The sequence below is a fragment of the Elephantulus edwardii genome, unplaced genomic scaffold (assembly GCF_000299155.1).
Source record: "Elephantulus edwardii isolate Elephantulus edwardi_28Jun2011 unplaced genomic scaffold, EleEdw1.0 scaffold00097, whole genome shotgun sequence".
Taxonomy (NCBI): Eukaryota; Metazoa; Chordata; class Mammalia; order Macroscelidea; family Macroscelididae; genus Elephantulus; species Elephantulus edwardii.
The window spans coordinates 12,313,734-12,333,301 of NW_006399847.1; the positions used below are offsets into that span (position 1 = coordinate 12,313,734).

Consider the following 19,568-nt stretch of genomic DNA (forward strand, 5'->3'; position numbering starts at 1 on the left):
AACAAACAGATTCATCCTGGAAAGGGTTAAACCGGGCAGCTCTTTGGAGGCAAGGATTCTAAGGCTCTGTCTAACACACTTTCGACATGTTGTAAGGCAGGACTGGTCCTTGGAGAGGGGAATCATGCTTGGGAGGGTCGAGGGACAGCGCAGGAGGGGAAGACCCTCTGAGGTGATTGATTCAGTGAGTGGGGTAATCAGGATGGGTGTATCAGCGACAGTGCGATTGGCACAGGACAGAGCAGAGTTTAGGGCTGTTATACATAGGGTCGCTGACTCGCAGGCAACTCAACAGCACACAACAACAGCAATGATTTTGAGCATTTTTTCATATGTTTGCAGGCCATGTGAATGTCTTTTTCTATTTTATAAGTCAGTTGTTACTATGTTTTGGAGGAGTACTCTTCTAAGTGGTACAGCACTCTTCTGTCAGTTTGCTGTACTGAAGTAGCCTGAGGGTTCTGTCATGCTGAACCTTGTGCCACTGGAGTGTCAAATGCCATAACAGTTATCTGTAGTGGACCCCATATAAAATAGACCCCAAAAGAAAAACACCAAGGCATAGCATAGTCAAATTTTCTAGAAGCAAAGATAAGGAGATAATTCTGAAAGCAGTGAGGAAGACCAGGTAAGGCTTAAGTGTCAATTCCTCAGCAGAAACCATGTGAGCAGGAAGACAGTGGAATGACATATATCGAACACTCAAAGAACACAACTATCAACTGAGAATATTGTACCAAGCAAAGTTGTCCATATGAAGGAGAGATCAAGGTATTCCCAGAAAACAGAACCTAAAGGAGTTTGTAAAAAGAAAACCAGCATTGCAGGAAACACTGAGAGATGTCCTTCTTCCAGAGGTGCCACAGAAAGCAGGATTGACCGAAGTAACTAGCAACAATACCAGAAAGAACTCAACACGGTGATAGCAATAAAACCATGCCTTTCAATAACCACACTGAATGTGAATGGTTTAAATCCACCACTAAGAGAAAAAGAGTAGCAGACTGGATTAAAAAAACAAACAAACAAAAAAACCCAAACACAAAATCCATCAGTATGCTTTCTAAAAGAGACCCACCTGAAATTGAAGATAAAGGCTAAAAATAAAAAGGGGGGAAATATACCAAGCAAATGGCAGCCAAAAAACAGGAATGGCGATATTAATCTGCAGTAAAATAAATTTCAGTACAAAAGCCATCACAAAAGACAAGGAAGATCACTGTATAATGTTTAAAGGGCCAGTAGAACATGAGGCCATAACAATAATAAATATCTATGCACCAAATGATAGACTTGCAAAATATAGAAAACAAACATTAGCAAAACTGAAAAAGGAAATAGACAACACTACTATAGTAGTTGGAGAATTCAGTACACTACTCTCAAGATATGATAGAACTACCAGAAAGAAACTCAAGAGAGATGCTGAAGAATTAAACCACATAGTAAACCAACTTGATCTCATAGATATTTTTAAACTAATGCACCCCCCAAAAAAGCACAGTATACCTTCTTCTCCAACATACATGGAAAGTTTTCCAGAATAGATCACATCTTGGGCCACAAGGCAGGAATCATTGAATTTAAAAACATAGAAATAATACAAAGCATCTTCTCAGACCACAATGCTACAAAATTAGAAGTTAATAACAAGAAGATAAAGGGGGGGGGGGAACCATACAGTTGGAAGGTGAAGAACACCTTACTTGAACATAAATGAGTACAAGAAGAAATTAAAAATGAAATTAAAGAGTTTCTTTAAACAAATGACAGTGAAAACACGTTTTACCAAAACCTCTGGGAAACCTCTAAAGCAGTAATCAGAGGTCAATTTATAGCAATAAGCAAACATTTCAAAAGGCTGGAAGACATTTCCACTGACACTCTAACCCAATATCTCAAACAGATTGAAAAAGAACAGCAAGAAAACTGGACACCCTCTTAAAAAATCTGAAGTTAGAAAAGTTAGAGCACAAATAAATGAAACAGAAAACAAAAACAATTGAAACCACCAACAAAACTGAGTTTGTTCATTAAAAAAATCAAAATCCACAAACCACTAGAAAAACTAACAAAGGCATAGAAGGAAAAGACACAAATAATAGGAATAGGAGATGAAATGGACATCATCTCAAGTAACATAAACCAAGTGACATAAAAGACAATGGGATATTATGAAAAACTAAAACAAATAAGAAAACCTAGAGTACATGGACAAATAGTTAGAAATTCCAGACCTACCTAAACTGACATAAACTGAAATTGATCACCTGAACAGACCCATTACAAAACAAGAAACTGAAAAGATAATAAAGCTACAAACTGAAAAGATAATAAAGCTACTTCCACCAAAAAAAAGCCCTGGACCAGATGGTCTTAAAAGTGAATTTTATCAAACATTCAGAGAAGGACTGTCACCAATTCTACACAATTTCAGAAAAAGGTGAAATTCTGCCAGACTTATTCTATGAAGCAAACATGTCCAGGTAAAGACACCACCAAAATAGAAAACCAAAGGCCAATATCTCTCTTGAACATAGCTGCAAAAATCCTGGATAAAATCCTGCCCAATAGAATCCAACAATATATAAAAAAAATAATTCAACATGACAAGTGGGATTCTTAACAGGTATGCAAGGATGGTTCTACATAAGAAAAGCAATCAATGTAATTCATCATATTAAAAACGAACAAGAACCACATGATCCTATCAATTGATACAGAAAAGACCTTTGACAAAATTCAACATCCTTCCTGATTAAAACACTCAACAAAACAGGATTAGAGGGGAATTTCAACATAGGGGGGGGAAAAAAAAATATATATATATATACACACACACACAAACCTGAGAGCCAACATTCTTCTCAATAGAGAGAGATTAAAGGCATTCCCCTTGAGAACAGGAACAAGGCAAGGATGCCCATTATCACCTCTCCTATTCAGTAAGGTATTGAAAGTCTTAATGATATCAATAAGGCAAGAGAAGGAAATAAGAGGTGTCCAAATTGGCAAAGAGGAAGTAAAATTATCTCTATATGCAGATGATATGATAGTGTACATAGAAAACCCTAAAGACTCAGCAAGAAAACTGCTGGACATAGTTGACCAATTCAGCAGGATACAAAATCAACATACAAAAATCAATTGGATTTATCTACAGTGACAAAGAGAATACAGAACTGAAGCTAAGAAAAACAATACCCACTTGGGAGTAAATCTAACCAGAAACAACAAGGATCTCTCCAAAGAAAATTACAAAGTATTATTACAAGAAACAAAAAAAGACCTAGAGAAGGGGGAAAATACCCCTTGCTCATGGATAGGAAGACTCAATGTTGTGAAAATGACAGTACTACCAAAGGCAATTTACACGTTCAGTGAAATCCCAATACAAATACCATTTCCATTCTTCAGCTAGATAGAAAAGGCAATCTTCAGTTTCATTTGGAATGGAAAGTGGCCCCAAATAAGCAAAGCACTTCTTTAAAAGAGAAACAAAACAACTATGAGATGTCATTTCACCCCAGTCAGAATTGCAAAATTTAACAGAACAGCAAGCAACAAATGGTGGTGAGGTTGTGGAGAACCTGGAACTGTTGGGAGTGTAAAATGGTGCAACCACTGTGGAAGGTGGTATGGCACTTTCTCAAAAAGTTGCAAATAGAGATACCATTTGACCCAGCAGTTCCACTACTGGGAATATACCCCGAAGAGACCATAAATGACATCCAAGCAGATATATGCACACCCATGTTTATTGCGGCTTTGTTCACAATAGCAAGGATTTGGAAACACCCTAAGTGCCCATCAACAAACGAATGGTTAGAGAAGTTGCGGTATATTCACACAATGGAATACTATGCTGCATTGAAAAACAAGGAACTCATGCAATATTATTCATAATGGGTGACTCTGGAGGACATGCTGAGTGAAGTATCAGTCACAAAAGGATAAATATTGCATGGTGCTATTGTTGTAAAACAGGACTGACATCGGGGTTGGGGGAGAATTAGAAAGATGGGTTCAATAATGTATACTGCATTGAAACAGATGAGGGAGAAAACTGTTTAAAAGGGATATGTGATTATGTATTTTTGTCATGACAGGGGTCAAGAGCAACGTCTCCATAGTGGAGTAGACCTGGGGGAGGGTTTGTTAAACAATGAAAGAATTTGTCTTTTACTTTTCCAAGTGAGTAGTGTACTAGGAGGGAAGGTTAGGAGGGGAGAAAAGTTCAACAATGAATGAATGGAAAACCAAAGTCTCTGTAAATTTTCATTGACATTAATAAATTTTTAAAAATGTTTATTAGAAAAAAAAAAGAGATAAATCACTCCCTGATTTCAAACCCTACTAAACTGCCGTGGTGGTCAAGACAGCATGGTGCTAGTACAATGACAGACACATAGATAAATGGAATAGAATTGAGAACCCAGAAATCAGCCCATCTACCTCTGGTGAGCTGATTTTTTTACAAGGAGATGAAGTCAGTTATGTGGGAAAATGACAGCCGTTTTAACAAGTGTTGTTAAGTGCCGTCGAGTCGCAGGCATCTCATAGCGACCCTATGAACGAGAGTCCTCAACACTTGGGTGTCTGTCATCCTCTCTCCAGGTTCATAGGGTTTCCGGAGGCAAGCTATTACGGAAGTGGATGTCACTCCTCCTTCCAAGCTACTGCTGGCAAAATTGGAAAACTATCTATAGAAAACTCAAGATCCAAACCTTACTGCATATGCAAAACCAACTGAAAATGTATCATGGACCTAAGACTAAAACCAAGGACTATAAACTTCATTAAAGAAAAGCTTGGAGGAACTCTAGAAGTCCTGATCCACAATATAAAGAGTCTTCCAAGCATTGAAAAATCTACAACCAGGAGAGGATAAAATAGATGAATGAGACCTTCTAAGAATCAAATCCCTATGCAAATCCACAAACTTCTACAACATGGTAAAAAGGGAAGCCACACATTGGGGAAAATCTTTGGTAATGACATGTCAGATAAGGGAATTATATCTAGAATTTATAAAATACTCGTGCACCATAAGAAGATAAGCAGTCCAATTGAAAAATGGGCACAGGATATGAACAGACGCGTCACCAAAGTATCTGACATGGCAAGCAAACACATGAAGAAATGTTCAAAATCCCTAGCTCTACAAAAGACACAAATCAAACAACTATGAGATATCATCTCACCCCAGTAAGAATAGCAAAATTTAACAGAGCAGGAAACATCAAATGCTGGCGAGGTTGTGGAGAAACTGGAACCCTTGTTCTCTGTTGGTGGGAGTGTTAAATGGTGTAACCATTGTGGAAGGCTGTATGGCGCTTTCTCAAAAAGTTACAAAAAGAAATACCATTTGGTCCAGGAATTCCACTACTGGGAATATACCATAAAGAAACCATAACTGCCACCCAGGCAGATAATATGCACATCCATGTTTATTGCCGCTTTGTTCACAATAGCAAAGAGTTGGAAACAACACAAGTGCCTACCAAAAAAGAACGGAAAGAGAAGCTCTGGTATATTCATCTATGGAATCCTATGCTGCATTGAAAAACAAAGAACTCATGAAATACAAAATGAATGACCCTGGAGACATTATGCTGAGTGAAATATCTCCATCACAAAAGGATAAATATTGCATCATGCCACTGTTGTAAAACGGGACTGAAATCGGGGTTTAGGGGAGATGGAATAATAATATATACTGCATTGAAACAGATGAGGGAGCGAACTATTTAAAGGTGAGATATGGTTAGGTGGTATTATCATGACAGGAGCCCAGAATGAATGCTGCATAGTGGAGTGGCCTTGGGGGGAGGGATTGTATAACAATGGAGGAATTTTTTTTTCCTTGTCAAAGAGAAGAGTGAAGCAGGCCGGGGGGTGGGGGGCATGAGGAGAAGAATGCGCCAATGAATTAATGGAAATACAAAGTCTCTGTATACATTGATTAAAATTAATAAAAAACAAGCAAAAAAGAAAAACTTCGAGGAAGTCCCTAACGTCATATTTTCCCAGTGCAGCATGTCTTGCTTTCTTTACTACTGTTATCAATGATTTATGTAAGGTGAAATTGTCATTTGATCTTTTCTCCATTTATCATGTTGCCTATTGGCTGCCCAGTGTTTTGTTAGTTCTGATGGCCTAGTGTTAAGAAGCTTCACTGCATTCCCACAAGCATCCTGTTCAAATCCAGGATGCAGAAGGATGGACAGTTTCCTCCTGTGTGATGCCCCTGAAAACCCACTGGATCACTTCGCACTTGCTGGTACTCAACACACAGAACACAATTTGAGATATAATCCGTTTTTTAGTTCTGTAATCTTTGCTCTTCTGCAGCAAGTGTTTCAGATCTTCCTTACCTTCACCAAGCAAGCTGACCCTCTAGAGTGTTTGCAATTCAGTAAATTACATGGGAGGAGATTGCCCCTTTCTCCCTCAGAGTAGCTGGTGGATTTGGACTGTGTACCTTTGTGTTGGTGGTGCAGTTCTGCACCGATGGGTGTCCAGGGCAAAGTACTTGTGTTTTCCTTCTCTGACAAGCTTTTTGCCTTAAACATGTATAGAATTTTGTGGGTTTTGACATGCTTTGATCCCTGCTTTGAAAAAATAAGTATCAAATAAATTTTGAGATAATAGGGGAACCTGAGCTCTAGACTTGGCAATTGATGGTATTAAGGAATTAGTTTATTTTATTAGCTATGGAAATGGTCTGTAGTTACTTACTTAAAGGGTTGTTTTTACTAAGAGTAAAAGTAATAAGGATGAAGAGTGATGATGTCTGCAGCTTGCTTTTAAATTCTATAGCCAAAAAAATTTATATGTACATACTTCATCTATCATAAAGTTAAGAATTATTTGATTTAGGTGATAAAAATGCAGCATTTCTTTAGTTTTCTGGTTTTCACAGGGATCAGATAATTAGATGAACTTAATGATTTGTTTTAGCTGTTAGGTTTTGAGTATATAATTGAACCCTCATTGGTTTAAATGCAGCTTTGTATTTCTATAATTATTTAATCACTGAACATACTTTAACAGCCTTCTATGTGCCAAGCATTTCTGGGCACTTGTGGCACAGCGCGGATCATGATTTATCTAGCACAGTTAATACCAGGGTACTTTCTCAGGACTTTCCAGTGAAATTTTTCTTAAATATTTCATAATAGTGGAAGGAGGGTGAAAGGATTAGCTCTTATATGGCTGTGAATGTTCTCTAGCTTAACTTTTATCATTCTATTTTGACTGTTCTGCTTTTGATTAAATCAAATAATTATTAATTATAATAATTAAATCAAATAAGCTAGGCTTATATGGTTTTGTCTCTGTATGCATGTACATATATGCTTTCATTATACTCTAAACAAGTTAAATAACAGCATTCTTTCTTGAAAGAAAATGGTGCGGAGCATATGTGTAAGTAGTTGGGTACATGCCTATTTTTTTTATTAAAAGCTTTATTCAACTTGAATGTGGTTATTGTAAAAATTGTATGTGTTAAGTCCCCATCATACATTTGGAAGGCCAGATTGAACTGGGACCCCTCTCCTGTCCTTAAGCTGCTGCTACCTGCCAATCCCTGGTGGCTTTCCCAGTCCCCTGTGCTCCTCCTGAGAGAACCAGAGCTCCTCATGTGAAGCTTACACGTTCTACTTCATGATCATCAGGCCCCTCCAGTGACTGTTTTAGAGTAGGGCCTAAATGCATCTCTGGAGCTTGATCAGGAATGTAGGAATAACTCCCCTTTTAAGGGGGGGGAGCGACAGGATTTGAAATGGCCAGCCAGAAACAAGTTTCACACCTGTGTATATAGTATACACAGTATACTCCATGTTGTTGTGTACCTTCAAGTCGGAAATAACTCATAGATGACCCTCCGGCACATTTATAAGAGGCTGGAAATGACATGGATGAAGTCTACCCATCTTCTGCAACAGCTGGTAGATTTGAACCGCATGCCTTTGGGTTAGCAGCACAACTCTTTCCCACTAGGTCACCATCAACTCTCATAAGCCAGAACAAAACATGTCAACAGATCCATAGCTCATGGTTGAATTGGCGGCGAGGGGGTGGGAGGATACTATTTAGCCATGGCCTAGAACCTGCATGAGAGGGAAGTGGAGAGAGGGCCATTTCCCACTGTAAAAGTGATTGAGTTCATGGGAAGACATACAACCTTGCTCTTTCAGAACTGGCTTTATACTTTATCAGCTCTGTACTAAAATGTTTTAGCAGACAAACGTACACAGCCCTGTTTCACCCATAGTACTTTCTCACATCATATTCTTTATAAAGCTACAGTATATTCAAACCAAAGATTATATATACTTCTCTGTATATATCACCATGGTAGAGGAATTTAAGAACTTCCTTACTTAAAGCTTCCAAGGAGGCCAGAAATACTGTTTAGTTGAAGGATATGCCTATCCTCCCTCACAAAATCCCCATATAACCATTTTCATTTACAGTTAAAATATGTGATTGCATCAATTAATGCCTCAAAAGAGCGCATGATCTTGTGTACTACAAGAGATCTTTAAATGGAGAAATGTCCCAATGTCCGTGGACCCACACCCTGGCCTGTCTCCAGTGAAGATGTAGGTGTCAGTTCTTATTCCAGGACGGGTCCTCAAGGAGTCTGAGCTGTTTAAGATTTTTCAGTTCTTGGAACGTGGCCTGAAATGACATGTGAGGTGGTCCCGTTCATACTCAACGTTTCTTCTTTTGCAAATGAAGCAAATACTTTAGGTAATGATGTTGTATAAAAGAGATTTTTATGGTAGACCTGCTGTTCTTCCTGTGACGTTGATCTTCTCTCCACCCCTTGATATATAATGGTGACATCCGTGGGAATGGTGATTGTGGGGTCCTTATATAACAGTCTAGCACAGAAGAGGAAGGAATGACTCTTTGGCTTCACTTTGTAAGTAAATGACAGCAAGTTGCACAGTGAGTTTCTCTGCAAAGCCCCAGTCAGAAAGGCTGCAAAATCACTCTGGAGTCGATCTGCCGGGTACTTCCTCCCAGAGCCGAGCATTTAGATATTTTGAGAGGCTGAACAGGAAGTGCTGGATATCAGTCTGTAAATATTTTGCAGCTAACTCTTCTAGAGGAATGAAGGCAGGGACTGAATGGTGATGTATCCAAAGTGGTTTCTGCATGACAAGGTCCACATAATAGGAATCTTAAGAAATGTCCTTCAAAAGCAGTGTTGATGCAGATACAGACTCCTTGGCTGGTCCGTTTACTACTGACCCCTGTAAAATTATATGCCTGCAGAATATCATGTTTTCACATATTTCCTTTAAATCTCTTTGCTCACTTGTCTCCGAAGTATGACCAGGCTCTGCACTAGAAGTAGATGCTTTAACTCTGCCTTGCTGTTGCTTCTGGTCAGCTCTCTGCTTGTCAGTCCTGGTCCTGGATGTACCACCTTCTGCCTGTGCACTCTGTGGCTCTTTAAATCGTTTACGAGATCTGGTCACCTGAGCCTCTAGTTTTTCCAAGTGAACTAAAACACCTCCTTTGGCCCAGCCTTCTTGAAGTGGAGTATTCTCTGGCTCCATTGCTTCCTTAGGTTTCCAAGAGTCTCCTTACGAAGTTTTCTCTCACTTCTTGTCATGCTCAGCGAGGCCTGAGATGACATTTCCCACCTTTTGCCTTCAAAAGTAGCCCAGTAGATCCCAAAGTCCTTTGCACTCCCACTGTACAAAACCATGGGGGCGCTCAGGAAGCCTCCCCGATCCCAGCATGCACTGGGGAGAAGGCACCACCTCTATCTGGGTCAGGAAGATGGCGGCTTCCAGCACACAGCTGCAACTGCTAGTGCAGTACTTGGTGCTACGGAAGGATCTATCACAGGCTCCATTCTCCTGGCCAGTCGGCGCCTTGGTGACACAGGCTTGTCACACAGCCACCACGGCTTTGCATGTTCACCATGACCATCCTCACACAGCGGCTTACCTCCAGGCTGGGTTACATGTTAAGGAGCCTGGTGATACAATTTGTAGCATGTTGGTTTGCTAGCCATAGGTCCACAGTTTGAATCCCCCCCAACCATCCTACAGGGAAAGGATGAACAGTCTTCATAAGAAATGACAGAGGGTTGCTGTTAGCCAAATGATTCCACTGCAGTAGAACTAGAGAGGGTAGGATTATCCGTTTGGGATCATTAAAGAAATAAATGTGGCAAATAGTGCCTAAGTGTTTTCAATTTTCCCTTTCAAAATTAAGTGAATTTTGAAACGGAATTTCACGTAGAAAAGAATTTTAGAAATAACACTACTGTACCTCATGGTCTCCATTTATAATTGGATACAGCATATGCCTTTTGTACTTTCTGTTTTGTATATTTTCTCATTTAATTTTCCAAAATCTTCTTAAGTAAGTTTACAAAGAAAGAAACGAACTTAAGGAAGCTGAGTAACTAACTTGTCCAAGATTATTCTTGGTAGAGCCAGAACTGAAACACAGATCCCTTTTACTTCAAATCACTACTCTGCATTTTTTCTTTACTGATTGTTTTTACAGCGTATTTCATTTAGTAATCTAGTTGGTGGTCTAGTTTTGCTGCCAACCAGGTTCAAATCTCTCAGCTGTTCCTTGGAAGAAAGATGAGCAGTCTCCCGTGCACATTATTGCCCCTGAAAACCTAATAGTGTCAACACAATGGCACCTAATAACAACAGAGTAAATATATATGATTCACTTGTTGCTACCTTGATAACATGTGATCTAAGAGAAAAAGACAGAAAGTAAACTAACTGGTATTATTTAGTGTGACTTATAATTGCCACTGCCTTCTCTTCTCAACCTTTCCAGGAGGATCTGACACCTAAGGATATTGAAGAAATTATTGATGACCTCAAGGCTGGCAACATGCCAAAACCTGGGCCAAGGTAGTCTTTTATTTACATAGAATAAATTTTAGTGGGCTGAACCTAAAACATTAAAAAATTTAGGTTAAAAAGTCTAAATTGACAAAAGTTGGAAAAAATCTTGCATTGTTATTTTTTTAAAAAAATTAGAACAATTTTTATTTCTAAAACCCTATCTGCATAAATATTTATTTACACATAGAAATCAATAACATTGTTTAAGTTTATTCAGTTAGAAGGTTGACTTAGTCTGTCTCCTCTTAGTTTGCCCATGAAGGTTCCGTTCTCACCTTTAGACTAACATAGGACTGCAACCTTCAATATGGATTGAAGCTCAAAATCAAGAAAACACAAGATTCTCACCACTGGGCCAACTGGCAGCATCAAGATTGATTATGAAGAGACTGAGATTATTGACAACTTCGGTTTGCTTAGCTCCACAGTTGACACTCTTGGTACCAGCATCCAAGAAATCAGAAGATGAATTGCATTGAGAAAGTGTGCTGTCAGGGACCTCTTCAGAATACTAAGAGCAACAGTATCCATCTGGAGACTGATCTAGGCCGTGGTATTCACATTACTTGCTATACTTCATGAGGCTGGACAATGACTAGGGATGATAGAAGGAGAATTGATCATTTCGAGCTGTGGTGCTGGAGAAGAGTATTGAATATACCATGGACTGCCGAGAGAACAAACAGATTCGTCCTAGAGAGGGTGAAACCAGCTGCTCTTTGGAGGCAAGGATTCTGAAGCTTCTTTGACATACTTTGGACATGTGGCCAGGAGGAACTAATCATTGGAGAGGGACATCATGCTTGGGAGGGTGAAGGGATACCACAAGAGATGAAGACGCTGGATGAGATGGATTGACTCAGTGACTTGGGGTATTGGGGTAGTTGCATCAGAGACAATAAGTTTGGCTCAGGATAGAGCAGGGTTCAGAGCTGTACATAGGGTCACTATGAGTTGCAGGCGACTTGACAGCACATAATAAGAACGACGACATAGTGCTTTTAATCCAATGAAATAACTACACAGTAGTTTAATCCTGGAACTACATTCAGGGAACAATATAGAATTAATGCCTGAAAAATGCATATACTCCTACTACTTTCACTGATAAATAATTTCAAGAAATGTCAATATCTAGATAGAGGTACAGGAGTTTGGTAAACATCCTTGAAATTAATAATTTTTTTGAAAAGTAATTATTGTAGTCATATAATGAAAGGAACCTAGTAAAACAGAAAATAAGCTAAAAAAGATGTGAATGGTCCACCAAATGCTCCACTGGAGAGTGAGGTGTAATCTCCTGTGCCAGTAGGATCCAGTTCAACAGTACACAAGGGGGAAAAAAAGGTAAAAACATGTGCATCTTTTCAGTGACTAGAGGTTGTAGAAACTGTTCAAGATGAAAGGCTGTTACCACAAGTGACCATTACCCATCTGACAGTTTGTCATATTTGGTGACTTTTCAAAATGAAGCAGTTAGGAAATAAAGAATGACAGGATAAATTTAGGGAGGATGAGTTTGTGGAGGAATTCTATGACCAACTAGGTAAGGAGTTGTGCTACCAGCCCAAAGACAAGCAGTTCGGATCTACCAGTTGCTCCATGTGAGAAAGATGGGATGCTTCCTGTGCAAACTTGCTGCAAGGTCAACATTGAGTCATTTCTGACCCAATGACAGAGAGAGAGAGGCCTCGCTGAGGTGGTAACATCAGAGAAAGCACTATTGGAAAAGCTGTAGGAAGAATGTTCTAGGGAGAATAAGGAGTATATATAAAGGTCCTGGGAGAAATAAAACAGTTACATGATTGTAGTGAGGTTTTTGAGGAGAAAAGTTGTAGAAAACATCATAGATGGATAGCTAGATAGATAGACACACACACAGAAGGGTTAATATCAGTGATTGTGTTAAAAATATTGCCTCGGTTGCTTTGTAGAGAACAGTGTAGAATTAGTGACTACATAAGAGTGAAGAAATTAAGGATAATTCCTGGCTTTTGGCCTCAGTACTTGGGAATTCTTTAAAATGAAATAGAGAAGATTTGAGATAGAGCAGGGTTATAGAAGAAAAGTCCTGAATTTTTTTTCAAGCATATTAAATTTAAAATGTTTATTAGACATTGATGATAGAATGCAGAAAGATGGATAGGAGCCAAAAACTTCAAGACTTGATTAGCCTTAGAAATATGAAATGAAACATGACTCTTGGATTATAGATTATTCAAGATGATTAGAGAGATGGTTATAGATGATTTCCTATTTCCTTTTTTAATAACACTTTTATTTCATACTGGTTTACTTATAAAGTTTGTATACATTGTATTTAACACTGGATTTTGTCTTTGATTAAAACCATAAGGCTGGATGAGATTAGAAATGGTAAAATTATAATTATTTTTTGTTTTAAAGCCAGCAAAGTTATAGCTCTATTGTACTTCAACAGTAAATAGGCGGAACCAGGTATAACAGTGAAGCACTCTCAACATGTAATGATAGTGAGGATGTTATTATTTATCATGAGTTGTAAACTATTCTTCACTGGAAGATAGCCTCTGAAGGCTCTTAGCTTTCAATATATTTTTAAGAGAAAACATTCTGATAATTTAGAAGGACGGTTTTGAGCAGAGAAATGTTATGGCAAAGGTAGTTGATATTAAATTACAAGAACAGACTTGTAAGAAGAAGAGAGAGGGAAGTTCATTTCAAACTTCTGTATTTTAGTCAAAGAGTAGGAGATCTCTGGTGACCTACTGTATTTAAGGAGTTGAGCTGCCAATCCAGAGACTGGCAGTTTGAATCCACCCGCTCCTCCATGGTTAAAGGAGCAGTCTCCTTTCATGTAATTTACTGAGTCTGAAAACCTCCTGGAGGATAAGCTATAAGTCAGTTCTGACTCAATAGCACATAACAACAAAAAGAAGTCAAGAGTACTATGGTGTTAACTATTTGATTTTTTGCAAGACTGCAGATTCAGCTTCCTCTTTTAGGGTTTGTTTGGGTGATGTTGTTTACATTAAATATAACTTGGCCACTTGCCCTGTTTAGTTAGTGCTGGGATGGTGAACAAAAAGACCTTATGCAACTATAGTAATTTCTGGCATTATTTACATCCTTCATTAACATACATTTCTGTCATTCATGTGCTGTGCTAGCTTGAATTGGAAAGATTAAGTAGTATCCCTGTCCTGTCTCATTGAAAAAAAATTTATTTGCATTCAGAAAAAAAGGATTAGTGACAAAATAGGAAGGGAATGCAGTGAGTAGGAGGGGTGAAAATAACATGAAATGCTAAACTGTTCTCTAGCAACAGGCCATACAGGTCAGAATTGAGCAATTATACGGGAAAAATACATGTGTGGGTGAAGAAAAAAACAGGTTCTTCTACTTCTCTGCTGCTATTCTTCATCAAGACCTGTTCATGTTTATAGTATTAACACTGATCTGTGATCTGTTCTTTTGAGGGGATTATAGAAGTTGGTAGAAAATTGATAGCACTACTTTTGTTAAAAAGCATAAAATTATAGACTTTGACTTCTGCTTCTAAGGGGCATCCTCTCAAATCTTCAAATTTCTAAAGCAATCCATCTTTTTACTTCCAAATATATAATGTACAATAATGAGCTAAAAGTGTGTGTATTCCTGTAAGTTTACTGAAACAGGGCACCTCAATTTATATAAATTACAAATAAAGAATACATGTGTTTATGTTTAAAAAGAAAGTGTGATTTTAAAAGTTCTCCTTGAGTAGAGAGTTATTTTTCACATACCTCTCTTATTAGTCAGATGCTTTAACTATCAAACCTTGGTTTCTGTATCTCTGAAGGCAGACCAGCATTAATTTTTTTCATGACATTGTTGTGTGTCACTACTCAATCAATAAGAACTGGTAGGAGTGTTCTATAGTTTTCATATTCATGATCTTTTTATAAATTAACCTCTAAGAGGAGACAATCTTGTAGCAGTTAAAATGCCTCAATTAAGTAGTTCATATTAGTTATTGGGGTTAATAGTTAATCACCCTATTATGAAATAACGATTACAATTTTTTTTTTACGATTATAATTTTAAAGTGAAATTTGTTAAATATTAGTTAATAAAATGCTAATCTGATTTTTTTTTTTAGGAGTGGACGCTCCTCTTGTGAACCAGCTGGTGGACTTACCTCTTTGACTGAACCACCCAAAGGACCTGGCTTTGGCCTACAAGCAGGCCTTTAATTTACATTCAGCTGTACATATGTCATGTCACTAGACAAATAAAGTATGCCTTGCCTGTCTACATAAGCTTTTTAAAAAAATTTGTTTTATTCTGGTCTGTGTTCACCTGGTAGTAACTTAGAGCTAGAAGTACCATGTCAAAACCACAAAATACCATTTAAAGGTAAAAATTCCATCTTTTTTTTGAGACTTCTGGGGGACACATTGTTCATCTACATTTTTTTACACCCCTGGAATGTAGTGGAAATGTCTATCCCACATTCAGTGCATGTTACCATCTGGTGGGGCCCTGTGTGTTTTTTTCTTGGTTTTTTTTTTTTAAGCTTTTTTTTTTTAATAATTTTAAGGAACATTTACAGAGATTTTGGATTTCCATTCATTCATTGCTGCACTTCTCTCCCCGCCCAGCCCTCCCCCCCCCAGTTTGCTCCTCTCTTTTTTTAATAATTTTAAGGAACATTTACAGAGATTTTGGATTTCCATTCATTCATTGCTGCACTTCTCTCCCCGCCCAGCCCTCCCCACCCCAGTTTGCTCCTCTCTTTCATAAGTAAAAGAAACATTCCCTCTCTGGTACACAATCCCCCCGCCCCAAGTACATGCAACCTTAATTATGACTCTTATGATAACCATAATACACTATCATACATCGCTTTTAAATTATTCACTCCCTCATCTGTTTCAGTGCAGTATACACAATTTATCCAGTTTTTCTCAGTCTTACCCTAACCCTGATATCAGTCCCATTTTACAACAGTGGCACCATGCAATATTTGTCCTTTTGCGACTGAGATATTTCACTCAGCATAATGTCTTCCAGGGTCACCCATTTTGAATAATATTGCATGAGTTCCTTGTTTTTTAATGCAGCATAGTATTCCATTGTGTGAATATACCACAGCTTCTCTATCCATTCATTTGTTGATGGGCACTTAGGGTGTTTCCAAATCCTTGCTATTGTGAACAAAGCCGCAATAAACATGGGTGTGCATATATCTGCTTGGGTGGCAGTTATGGTCTCTTTGGGGTATATTCCCAGTAGTGGAATTGCTGGGTCAAATGGTATCTCTGCAACTTTTTGAGAAAGCGCCATACCGCCTTCCACAGTGGTTGCACCATTTTACACTCCCACCAACAGTGAATAAGGGTTCCAGTTTCTCCACAACCTCGCCAGCATTTGTTGTTTGCTGTTCTGTTAAATTTTTCTATTCTGACTCGGGTGAGATGATTCCTCATAGTTGTTTTGATTTGCATCTCTCTTAGAGCTAGGGATTTTGAACATTAATAAATATGGAACGCTTCACGAATTTGCGTGTCATCCTTGCGCAGGGACCATGCTAATCTTCTCTGTATCGTTCCAATTTTAGTATATGTGCTGCCGAAGCAAGCACAGGGCCCTGTTTAACACATTGTCGCACACTTTTAAATTGAGACCGTGCTTAGAAATACATTTTTTTGCGGTCATTCATGGCAACGTGTTAACTGTGTGAATCTGAAGAAAACGAGCTTCATCCCACCAACCTGAGTAGTAGGGGCTCCTCAGAACATATCCTCCATGAATTTTATCAAAGGGTGTTCTGGTATAGCCCATACATGTTGCACTGCTAACCCAAAGGCCAAGCCTTTAGGAATCCACCAGTGGTTCCTCAGGAAAAAGGAGCTGTCAACCTCCTGATCACAGCCTCAGAAACCCAGGGTCAACTATGAGTCTTTTTCTGACTGAATGGTAGTGGGGAGGGGGGAGTTTGGTTGCTTGGGATTTCTTTTCTTTCTTACATCAAAATCAGTATTTTATAGGGAGAAAAAATCTTTTTTATTTCATTCAAAATGCTTTCCATTACCAAAAATGCATGGCTTTAATAAAACAATTCAAAGCAGAAAATAACTCAAATATTTTTTTTTTATTTTCCTACTATTTATTCACAAAACTCGAATACAAATTTGAACAAATTCTCTCAATTTCCCTCACCCCCCCCATCAAATTGTACAATGATTAGTCCCTCCACCCCCTGCACATCCACATCCCTCTGCTTCCATCCTCTCCCACCCATCAGTCTTGAAAGGGCTAAGATAATGCTGTCTTTTTATAAATATGAATGCCAATTATGTAGTCTATAAATTTACTAGAAGGAAAGCAAGTATATACAGCCACACATTGTCATTCTTTTTCCAACTGGTGATACCTCAAATCACTTTAGATGTAATTAGGAAAAAGTAGTTGTAAGCTACTCTGGCTCTACCATATGCAGAATGGTGAAGCAGAAATTGAAAGTATAATCTGAGTTGGGAAGATCAGTGATATCCCTGGTGCTGTGACCTCTTCTAAATCAAAATTAATTCAAGCTGGATTTTGTAGCATAACCTGCTGAATGGTTATGCAAAATATACTTCAGTTGTGTGGATAATGCTACTTAGAAGGAAGGATTAATTGAAACTAACCCATTGTTTCAGGATTTCTAAAAAATCATGTGGCCTAGCTCTTGAGATAGAGTGAATGAATGAATAATTAATAAAATTGAATAATACATTCATAATTGATACCTAAAAACAATAACAATTTTGAAGTTCTTTTTTAAACCAAGAGGATAAACACTAGCAAGTAACAAAGGTAACACAAGGAAAATGTCACCCTTCTAGGGTCCCACTTAATCCATAGGTGGCTGTTTCCCAATTCTTTTTATTTCTTTAAGAAAAAATTCTAATCCACCAGATGCTCTGCCGGGGAAGGAGGGACAGTATCCTCCTGTACCAGTCAGATCTGATTTGACAGTACACGCACACAAAAATAATAAAAAATTGTATCAATTAGCTTTTTATTCTATTTTCTTTTAGAGTTCATATTTAAAATTTAGAGAAAAATACTCATGTATTAATGCCACTATTGACACACACACCCCATTTTCTTCTAGGCGCTCTAGTGGCATAGTCTTCAGGGAGTTGTACTGCTAACACAAAGGCCTTGCTTGTCTGGTCTGAATCCACTCCCAAGGAGAAAGATGGTCAGCCTCCTCCTCCCATGCGATTTACACACTCAAAACCCACTGGAGAGTCAGCAAAAAAATTGGTTCTAACTTGACAGTGTTGAGGGATTTTGGGGTCTACTTTTCATACAGGAGTGAGGAGGTTTCAAATACTGAATGAAAAAGACAAAAAGTCCATACAGACACAAGTTAACAGTCTTTTTTTTTTCCTTTTCAAAAGGCAACGTAGCCATTCATTTATTTCTCCTTTTCTAAGGTAGATTTTTAAAATTTATTAATTTCTATGAAAATTTACAGCGACTTTGGATTTCCATTCACTCATTTTAACACTTTTCACCCCTCCCAACCCTCCCCCCTAGTACAGTACCCTCTTGGAAAAGAAAAATTCTTCAAGTTATCAATCTTTATATATAGTTTTAGAAGTAGAAACTTTTAGGCACTTTATTAAAGGCCATTATTAAACCATTACAAGCACATTTAAACTGGTACTATAGGATAAGGCATCCACTTCTGAAATAGCTTGCCTCTGGAAATTATGAATTTGGAGAAATGATGAAAGTTACACAAGTGTTCAGGTCTTTGGTTCATAGGATCAATATTAGTCTTCTATGACTCGACGGCACTTAAAAAAAAAACAATAGGATAAGGAGCCCTGGGGGCCTAGTGGTAAGAAACTGCACTGCCAACCCAGTAGCATGTGGTTCAAATCCACCAGCTGCTCACTGGAGAAAGATGGGTCATTTCCTCCATTGTGGCTGACTGCCTCTAAAAACTCACACAATATAAGTATACCAAAAAGAATTGGCTGACACAAAACCATTTCAGGATCAAGAAACAAAGCTAATGAGGTTCAAGCTGGACTGAAGGCACTGGCAAAAAATAAGGGCCCAGCAACTGAAGAAATACAAATTGACATGTCTCAACATAAATTCAGCCCTCTACATGCTCACCAGATTTTGCCAAGAATTTTAAGACAGCTACCTGGCCAACTGACTGGAAAATAACCATATTTGTCACCATTTCCAAAAAAGTTGATCCAACAGAATGTGGAAATTACTGAGCAATATCAATATTACGTGCAATAAAAATACTTCTGAAAACTTAAAAAAAAAAATGGCCAGAACTACCAGAAATTTAAGCTGGATTTAGAAGAGGTCATAGGACCAGAGAGATCACTGCTGATGTCAGAAGGATCTTGGTTGAAAATAGAGACTACCAGGATTGTGTCTATTTGTGTTTTATTGACTATGCAAAGGTATTTGACACAGACAAGAATGGGAATCCCAGATATTTAATGGTGTTCATATATCTAGATCAAGAGGCTGTTTTCCCACAGGGCAAGGGAACCTGACATGGTTTAAAATCAGGAACGGTGTGCATTAGGTTTATATATTTTCTCCATACCTGCTCAGTCTTTATGCTGAGAAAATCACACAAGAAACAACTTTATGAAGAATGTGGCATCA

General features: G+C 38.2%; 1 protein-coding gene and 1 pseudogene across 1 annotated transcript in view; one reads left to right on the plus strand and one right to left on the minus strand.

Annotated features, from left to right (window-relative positions):
* Positions 1-15,183, plus strand: part of LOC102874209 (NADH dehydrogenase [ubiquinone] flavoprotein 2, mitochondrial-like) — a 72,369-nt gene extending 57,186 nt beyond the window's left edge. The window contains exons 7-8 of the mRNA XM_006891416.1: positions 10,837-10,913; positions 15,028-15,183. Coding sequence (XP_006891478.1) covers positions 10,837-10,913; positions 15,028-15,121 — 171 coding nt within the window. The 3' untranslated portion in view covers positions 15,122-15,183. The remainder of the gene's footprint in view (positions 1-10,836; positions 10,914-15,027) is intronic.
* On the minus strand, positions 8,663-9,581 carry LOC102846273 (annotated as a pseudogene).
* Positions 15,184-19,568: the final 4,385 nt, after the last annotated feature.